Below are 10,000 nucleotides of genomic sequence, written 5' to 3'. Positions count from 1 at the left end.
GAGGAGAGAGTTTCTTACCGCATCCAATTTCATCTGATTTGTCGAGGCAGTGGAAGACAAGATCGCAGCGTGCCTCGAGGGTAATGCACTGGCCAGACTCACACAGCCACTCATTACTCCTGCAGACGGTGCGTGCTGTGGGAGCAGGGAAGGCTGGGTGAGGCGGGGAGTGGGAGTCAATACAATACTGAGCGGGAGAGGAGAAACGAGTAAGAGGGAGGAGTAGAAATAAAAGAGTTCTATGCAAGGTAGAGGAAAGAATGAGGCTTGGGGAAGTACTCGTACTTGGTGAAGTGAGAGGGGAATGAGTGAGGGAGAAGGAAGAGTGAGTGGGATAAACAGTTCTAGGTGATTGAGCGAGGAATGAAGATGGAGGAGTGAAAGCGCGGAAGGAGTGAGAGGGAAAACAGTAAGGGTGAAGAAGAAATGGGTGAGAAAAACAGTAGGAGAGGAAGGAGTGACGGGCGAAAGAATAAGAGTGAAGGAATGATTAGGGAAAAAAGAAAGAGCTAGGAAGGAGTGACGGGGGAATAATAACAGTGAAGGAATGAATGAGGAAAACAGCAACAGCGAGGAAAGGGCGACGGGGAAAAGAGTAAGAGCGGAAAAGGAATGAATAAGGAAAAGAGAATAAGCTAAGGAGAAGCAACGGGGAAAAATTAAGAACGAAGGAATGAGTGAGAAAAAAAGTAAAAAGCGAGGAAGAAGCAATGGGGAGAGAGTTACAGAGAGAGAGAGAAAAAAAGAAAGAATGATTGAGAAGAACAAAACCGAAAAAGGAATCACTGGGGAGAGAACACACGATGAGAGGGGAGGGAGGAAAAACAGAGAGCCAAACACATAATGGAAACACGTCACTCTGGTAGGGATGGGGGAGAGAAAACCCTTGCAGTACAGGAAACACAAGAACATAAGAACACAAAGGATGATACAAGAAGCCCTTCACATACACAGCAATTCCTGGATTGAGAAAATAAAAAAATGAAATGAAGGAGAATATTGACAGAAATAAGAGGAAAAATTCAGAGTAACACAATTCAAGGGACGAAGAGAGGAGAGAGACACAGAGAAGAGAGAGAAAGGAAAGGAAACAAAGTAAACCAATATAAGCGAGACAGGAAGGGAGAGAAAGGAGACGATAAAGAAGAGGAGGAGAGAGCAGTGGAATAAGTGGATGGAGAAGTGAATGGATTGACCTCATTAACACTCCACCTAAGGCAAGTGGAACAGGGCGATGGTCAGGCAGGGAAGGGAAGAGAAGGGAAAGTGAAAGGGAAAAACGGAAGAAGGAGAAGGGAGGAGAAAAACAAGTGGAAGATAAACGGGAAGAAACGGGGAAGAGAAGGAAAATGAAAGGTAAAGTCATAGGGAAAAGAGAAGGAAGGGAAAAGTAAAGTAGGGAAGAAGAGAGGGGAAATCAAAGTAAGGGAATAGAGAAAAGAAGAGAAAAGGGAAGGAAAAGAAGGGAAGAAAGGAGGAGGATAAAGGAAAGACATGAGAAGGAAAAAGAAGGGATGGAATAGGAAGGAGATAAAAATGAACGAAGATAAAGGAAAGGCATAGAAAGGAAGAGGAGAGGTAAAAAAAAAAAACAGTAGAAGACAAAAGAAGAGAAGAGAAAGAAAGAGAAGGAATAGAAATAAGAGATAAAAATTGAAAAGAGAGGAAAAGAACGAAAAAAGGGAGTGAAAGAGCAGATAAGTGAAAGGGGAAGGGAACGGAAGGGGGGAAAGGGAAGGGAGGGAAGGGGAAGGAAGGGTTGTGGGGGAAGAGGGTAAATTGGTGGACACAAAATAAAAGAAGAGAGGAAGGGGGAAGAGAGGAAAAATGCAAGATAAAAGAAACGAGCGGTGGTTGATGGAGAAAATTGCAAAAGATACATAAAGAACGCGAATGAATAAAAACATAAGAGGGAAACTATGAATGGAAAGCAAAACAAAACAGCACAGTTTTGTTATGAAGCTGAGGAGGGGAACGAGAAAAGAAGTACGTACAGTGAAGCTTGAAGAAGAAAAAAAAGCGATTAAGAAACAGTACACACAGAGAGAGAGAGAGAGAGAGAGAGAGAGAGAGAGAGAGAGAGAGAGAGAGAGAGAGAGAGAGAGAGAGAGAGAGAGAGAGAGAGAGAGAGAGAGAGAGAGAGAGAGAGAGAGAGAGAGAGCGGGGGGGGGGGGCAAGCTACATATTGTCACCTTGATGAACAACAAAAGCAATCTGAGGGGAAGGAGGAGGAGGAGGAGGAAGCTTCATATATCTCATCTCCTCTGCTATATTTTTCTCCCTAAACATGAAGGCGTCATAGAAAACAGAAGTGAGTACAGGATACAAAACATTTCCACAGACGCTTGAGTGGAGGAAGAAACCCGAATCGCGACATGGGAGACAAACAGTAATATTCAAGCCAGTGCTTTGATGTGTCGCGCGAACAGCACCTCACCTCCCGGGACGCTATTCAATAAGGTTTTCATAAATTCAAAAGATCAAGTTTTCCGATTTTTAATTTAATATTGGCACGTGTCAGGATTGTCTCATCACTGCTGCAGGTACTACTATTTTTGATGCTGCTTTTGTTACAGCTACCAACGTCACTACTACCACTATTTTTGTTACTGTGACTGTTTCGACTACAACCATCTCTACTGCTATTACTTTTGCTGGCCTATTATAACTATCACTGGTGCTGGTGCTGCTACTACTACTACAACTACTACTACTACTACTACTACTACTACTACTACTACTACTACTACTACTACTACTACTATTACTACTACTACTATTACTTTTGCTATTATGACTGTTACAAATCCCACCATTAATACCATCACCACTATTACTACTACTACTACTACTACTACTACTACTACTACTACTACTACTACTACTACTACTACTACTAATAATAATAATAATAATAATAATAATAATAATAACAACAACAACAACAATATTAACAACAATAATAACCACACTTACCTAAAATTTTATTCATTAATCATTTTGTCTTATAACTGGTTCTGTTCATCTGTCTGTTTATCTATCTGTTAATTCGTATGTCTGTCTGTCTGTCTGACTATCTGTTCTTACGTGACTATTCTTTTTCTAATTATTATTCTTATTCTTATTACCATTGTTGTTGTTATTGTTATTATTATTATTATATTTATTTTCATTAGAAATATTTTTTCCATCTCGTGTTGTGGAGCGTGGGTGAAGAATCGGGAATTGCGCCACGTGTCCACCTCAGTGACAATTAATAACTTGGCGGGAAAAGTTGTGATCACGTGGTGAGGCACACTGATGAAATGAGGACAGAACATTTTTGTGGCCATGAGGCTGCGGGTCGCCTTAGCGCCAGTGGAAGGCAGTCCTTCCGTGGCGTATTAGAGATCAATTTTCAAAGAAAATGACTGTTCATTTTTTTCTTAGTTCTTTATTCTTTTAAATATGTAAAGATAAAATATGTTGGTTTTTTTATATTGAAATGATTAATCTCTGTTGCTGTATCTATCTCAATGAATATAGACTGCTGGCTAATTCTTGGAAGTTGTGTATCGGTCGCATCAGTCGTAATAGTTATTACTGTATATATTCATCACTCATATATTCCATTGTCCAATATTCACGTCCACTGTCCTCACGTGGTCAGTCTGATCTGTTTTTAGCCTTTTCTCCTTCCTCTCTCCCTCTTAAGGGAATATCACACCTTCCCTACATTCCTGCCAGTCCTTAGGGAAAACACCTGCATCGCCTTTCTTGTCTTCCTCGTAGGGCATTGGTCAGAATAACGACCTCTGTCACTGGTTCCTTTACCCCATTTCCAATCACCTGATTGGCCATCCCTTCATCTCAGATTCTCAAACCTGATCCACTTTCTTTCACATAAATAGAGCCTGTATGCATAGCTAGAGCAATCTTCAGAGAGAGTCAGGTCAGATCAGAAACAGTTCAGAGAGAGTCAAGCATCGTCACGTCCGTCGTAATCTGTGTCCCGATATCACACGTGTACATCTCTGTCCATCATTCACTCAAGAAGTACATCTATCTTTTTTTTTTTTATGTAGGAAGGACACTGGCCAAGGGCAACAAAAATCTAATAAAAAAAATGCCCACTGAAATGCCAGTCCCATAAAAGGGTCAAAGCAGTGGTCAAAAATTGATGGATAAGTGTCTTGAAACCTCCCTCTTGAAGGAATTCAAGTCATAGGAAGGTGGAAATACAGAAGCAGGCAGGGAGTTCCAGAGTTTACCAGAGAAAGAGATGAATGATTGAGAATACTGGTTAACTCTTGCGTTAGAGAGGTGGACAGAATAGGGGTGAGAGAAAGAAGAAAGTCTTGTGCAGCGAGGCCGCGGAAGGAGGGGAGGCATGCAGTTAGCAAGATCATAAGAGCAGTTAGCATGTAGCGGTAGAAGACAGCTAGATATGCAACATTGCGGTGGTGAGAGAGAGGCTGAAGACAGTCAGTTAGAGGAGAGGAGTTGATGAAACGAAAAGCTTTTGATTCCACCCTGTCTAGAAGAGCAGTATGAGTGGAACCCCCAGACATGTGAAGCATACTCTATACATGGACGGATAAGGCCCTTGTACGAGTACAGAGTTAGCAGCTAGGGGGTGAGAAAAACTGTCGGAGACGTCTCAGAACACCTAACTTCATAGAAGCTGTTTTAGCTAAAAATGAGATGTGAAGTTTCCAGTTCAGATTATAAGTAAAGGACAGACCGAGGATGTTCAGTGTAGAAGAGGGGGACAGTTGAGTGTCAGTGAAGAAGAGGGGGATAGTTGTCTGGAAGGTTGTGTCGAGTTGATAGATGGAGGAATTGAGTTCTTGAGGCATTGAACAATACCAAGTTTGCTCTGCCCCAATCAGAAATTTTGGAAAGATCAGAAGTCAGGCGTTCTGTGGCTTCCCTGCGTGATATGTTTACCTCCTGAAGGGTTGGACGTCTATGAAAAGACGTGGAAAAGTGCAGGGTGGTATCATGAGCGTAGGAGTGGATAGGACAAGAAGTTTGGTTTAGAAGATCATTAATGAATAATAAGAAGAGAGTGGGTGACAGGACAGAACCCTGAGGAACATCACTGTTAATAGATTTAGGAGAAGAACAGTGACCGTCTACCACAGCAGCAATAGAACGGTCAGAAAGGAAACTTGATATGAAGTTACAAAGAGAAGGATAGAAACCGTAGGAGGGCAGTTTGGAAATCAAAGCTTTGTGCCAGACTCTATCAAAAGCTTTTGATATGTCCAAGGCAACAGCAAAAGTTTCACCAAAATCTCTAAAAGAGGATGACCAAGACTCAGTAAGGAAAGCCAGAATATCACCAGTAGAGCGGCCTTGACGGAACCCATACTGGCGATCGGATAGAAGGTTGTGAAGTGATAGATGTTTAAGAATCTTGCTGTTGAGGATAGATTCAAAAACTTTAGATAGGCAGGAAATTAAAGCAATAGGACTGTAGTTTGAGGGATTAGAACGGTCATCCCTTTTTAGGAACAGGTTGAATGTAGGCAACCTTCCAGCAAGAAGGAAAGGTAGATGTTGACAGACAGAGCTGAAAGAGTTTGACTAGGCAAGGTGTAAACACGGAGGCACAGTTTCGGAGAACAATAGGAGGGACCCCATCAGGTCCATAAGCCTTTCGAGGGTTTAGGCCAGCGAGGGCATGGAAAACATCATTGCGAAGAATTTTAATAGGTGGCATGAAGTAGTCAGAGGGTGAAGGAGAGGGAGGAACAAGCCCAGAATCGTCCAAGGTAGAGTTTTTAGCAAAGGTTTGAGCAAAGAGTTCAGCTTTAGAAATAGATGTGATAGCAGTGGTGCCATCTGGTTGAAATAGAGGAGGGAAAGAAGAAGAAGCAAAGTTATTGGAGATATTTTTGGCTAGATGCCAGAAATCACGAGGGGAGTTAGATCTTGAAAGGTTTTGACATTTTCTGTTAATGAAGGAGTTTTTGGCTAGTTGGAGAACAGACTTGGCATGGTTTCGGGCAGAAATATAAAGTGCATGAGATTCTGGTGATGGAAGGCTTAAGTACCTTTTGTGGGCCACCTCTCTATCATGTATAGCACGAGAACAAGCTGTGTTAAACCAAGGTTTAGAAGGTTTAGGACGAGAAAAGAGTGAGGAATGTATGCCTCCATGCCAGACACTATCACCTCTGTTATGCGCTCAGCACACAAAGACGGGTCTCTGACACGGAAGCAGTAGTCATTCCAAGGAAAATCAGCAAAATACCTCCTCAGGTCCCCCCAACTAGCAGAGGCAAAACGCCAGAGGCACCTTCACTTAGGGGGATCCTGAGGAGGGATTGGAGTGATAGGACAAGATAAAGATATGAGATTGTGATCGGAGGAGCCCAACGGAGAAGAAAGGGTGGCAGCATAAGCAGAAGGATTAGAGGTCAGGAAAAGGTCAAGAATGTTGGGCGTATCTCCAAGACGGTCAGGAATACGAGTAGGGTGTTGCACCAATTGCTCTAGGTCATGGAGGATAGCAAAGTTGTAGGCTAGTTCACCAGGATGGTCAGTGAAGGGAGAGGAAAGCCAGAGCTGGTGATGAACATTGAAGTCTCCAAGAATGGAGATCTCTGCAAAAGGGAAGAGGGTCAGAATGTGCTCCACTTTGGAAGTTAAGTAGTCAAAGAATTTCTTATAGTCAGAGGAGTTAGGTGAGAGGTATACAGCACAGATAAATTTAGTATGAGAGTGACTCTGTAGTCGTAGCCAGATGGTGGAAAACTCGGAAGATTCAAGAGCGTGGGCACGAGAGCAGGTTAAGTCATTGCGCACATAAACGCAGCATCCAACTTTGGATCGAAAATGAGGATAGAGAAAGTAGGAGGGAACAGAAAAGGGGCTACTGTCAGTTGCCTCAGACACCTGAGTTTCAGTGAGGAAAAGAAGATGAGGTTTAGAAGAGGAGAGGTGGTGTTCTACAGATTGAAAATTAGATCTTAGACTGCGAATGTTGCAGAAGTTAATGAAGAAAAAGTTGAGAGGGGTGTCAAGACACTTTGGGTCGTCGACAGAAAGGCAGTCCGACCTGGGGACATTTATGGTCCCCTCCTCAGATGGGGACTCCGAGGCTGGTGTAGGAGTCGCCATAATGATTTTAAAATTTTTGAGTGAAGGGTGTGTGTGTTATTAGGTGCTTGTAGTTTTGTGTGGAGGAAGAGAGTTGTCTTTAGAGGACAGGCTGTGATTGCCCCCTTGTGTTGTGAGACACAAGGGGAAACGTTCAGTGAGGTCACAGCTGGGTTTAATGATAAGTTCACAGCACCCCCTGAACAGTGCTTTAGACCTCACTGGGAGTAATTATCGTTTCGGCAGGTGTCTACTGGCTCCTCCTGTTGTATTACCTTCATTCGCACAATCAACCATAATCTAAACCACTACCCACGTATTCCACGGTACCAGTATTAATCGGGGAATCAACGAGCCACCGTCATCTCCAGCAACGTCCAGTATATCAATTTAGTACAAAAGTGGTGGCCAGCGGTGTCCAGCTGCCTTCACTACAAAGTGACTTCTCGAAACAGTTGGATAACCTTCATATTCTTATTAAAGGAAACAGATAAGTTTGTTAATGTAAATGGAACAATATTAATATCTATATTTATTCATCGCAATGGATCGCGCAGAGCATGAAAAAACTTGAGTAATGTGTCTGATACGTCAATCTTCCTGAGGCGTAGTACTTAACCACGCTCCATTTGTCTCTGTCCGCCAGCAGACCTGAGGCATTACGGATATCACAAATAATATTACATATGCAGCAGAGTACAATTATACCTGGAGAGAGAGAGAGAGAGAGAGAGAGAGAGAGAGAGAGAGAGAGAGAGAGAGAGAGAGAGAGAGAGAGAGAGAGAGAGAGAGAGAGAGAGAGAGAGAGAGAGAGAGAGAGACTTCAGAATGGCAGCAGGAGTTTGTCACTTGTGAAGGCATGAGAGGTACGCTTGAGGTGGTAGAAGCACATGATCAAGATGGAGGGGGCTGGTCTCGTTAAGGTGGCGTGGAGGAGCCCGGTGGAGAAGAGCGAGGGGAGGACAGAGGAGGAGAGGTGAACTTGAGAGGTACTATGGGTTGGTTAAAGCGGATGCGGAGGACAGAAGCTACTGGCGAGGACACAGGAGGAGGAGGAGGAGGAGAAGAAGATTATGAAGAAGATGAAGAAGAAACATGAAAAAGGAGAAAAAGATGACCAAATAAAATAAAAGAAAAGAAAAAAACATGAAAAAACACTGACGCTTTTTAAATTTGCTCTTCCTAAAAACATAAACAGGTACTCCACGTAAATATCCCGTTGTGCTGGAAGTAACACGAAATAATGATGGCAGAGGAGCCGGTGAGTCGGAGCACTGGCGTGACTTTGGGTGGCATCGCCTTACACACGTGTGCCTGCCAGCTGACGACCGTGACGAGGGTGTGGGCTGCCTCACCTAGCCCAGCGTGGTGATACTCCTGCACCGTGTGAATATGACCTGAAGTGTGTGTGTGTTCTGCAGCGTGTACTGCCGCTGCTGCATGACGATGGTGATGGTGGTGATAGTGGTGATGGTGGTGGTGATGGTGATGATGATGATGATGATTATGATGATGATGATAATAATAATAATAATAATAATAATAGTAATAATAATAATAATAATAATAGAAATAATAATAATAATAATAATAATAATAATAATAATAATAATAATAATAATAATAATAATATTGATAATAATAATAATAATAATAATAATAATAATGATAATAATAATATATAATAATAATAAATAATAATAATAATAATAACACGCTAATATTATTTCTGCAAGTATTATTTATTACTATCATGACAACTGCTACTATTACTACTACTACTACTAACTACTACTACTAAATGTACAAATATTACTGTTAGAAGATGAAGAAGAAGAAGAAGAAAAAGAAAAGAAGAAGAAGAAAAAGAAAAACAACAGCAACAACAACACGAGTAAGAGGATTCTGTGCATGCAGTACAGTAAGCACTCAAAGCATCATCCGAGTAACAACAGACCACGTAACCCTCTCAGGACACATTTCCTCTCCTGGTACTCTTAACCGAAGTTTTCCTTCTTATCCGCTTTTCCTTCAATACATTTTTAAGCTCTTGTTTCTTTTCCCACCACCACTGTATTTTTTCCCACGCCTATACTTCACAGCACCTGCGCTTCCTGCCCCGTACCTCCTTCACGAGCCTCCGTCTTCACCTCTCCTCCCGCCGCGGCAGCTCCTTTCTTTTATAACCTCTATTTATCCCCACAAAAGATTATCGTTTCATATTTTTCTTGGCACAGATCTTGCCGCTGATCGACTGGCGCTTAGGAGAGAGAGAGAGAGAGAGAGAGGGGGGGACATCCTCATTCTCAGGCACCGGACAAGAATGATTTCAGCGCAGCAAGGACCCTAACTGACTTTCCCCTCTCCTTCCCAGACGCGCCGCCTGCTCCTCGCAACGCTAGACACGTCACAGGGGCGCAAAGAGGAATTGCAAACAAGCAGAGCATTTGAGGGGGAGTTCAGGTGATACTGCGCAAGGAAAATTGACACGAAACGCAAGGAAGGGGAGAGAGAGAGAGAAGGGGAGAAAGGAAAGCGTTAGAATCTGTAATACTAGACGAGGAAGAGTGAGATAAAGCAAATGAAGGATGAGGGAGAGAGGAATTTTATTTTTGAGCGATGTTGGTAAGGAAAATGAAGATGTGAAGGAAATGGAATTAAAAGCATGACTGAAGAGGAGGAGGGAAAGGGTGGGGGAAAAGGAGGGAAAATTTGGATGATACTAGAGAGGGAAAAGAAAGTAGCAAGGGAAGTGAAAGTGAAGAGAAGGTTAAAGGTTAAATTCCGATGATACAAAACAAGGAAAAGGACAAGAAGTAACAGAGAAATGGAAGAGGTGAAATGAAAGGAAAGGGAATTCTCATGATACTGGATAGGAAAAAAAAAAAGAAAGTAACATGAAAAAGGGTGA

The 10,000-nt window shown here is 42.5% G+C and overlaps 1 protein-coding gene across 1 annotated transcript in view; it reads right to left on the bottom strand.

Moving 5' to 3' along the window:
* Positions 1-10,000, bottom strand: part of LOC135109667 (G-protein coupled receptor GRL101-like) — a 104,139-nt gene that overhangs the window by 57,982 nt on the left and 36,157 nt on the right. The window contains 1 exon segment of the mRNA XM_064021198.1: positions 19-135. Coding sequence (XP_063877268.1) covers positions 19-135 — 117 coding nt within the window.

Source organism: Scylla paramamosain, chromosome 19 (assembly GCF_035594125.1).
Source record: "Scylla paramamosain isolate STU-SP2022 chromosome 19, ASM3559412v1, whole genome shotgun sequence".
NCBI lineage: Eukaryota > Metazoa > Arthropoda > Malacostraca > Decapoda > Portunidae > Scylla > Scylla paramamosain.
The sequence above is the reverse complement of the archived record's forward strand: the minus strand, read 5'-3'. Positions and strand labels throughout refer to the sequence as shown.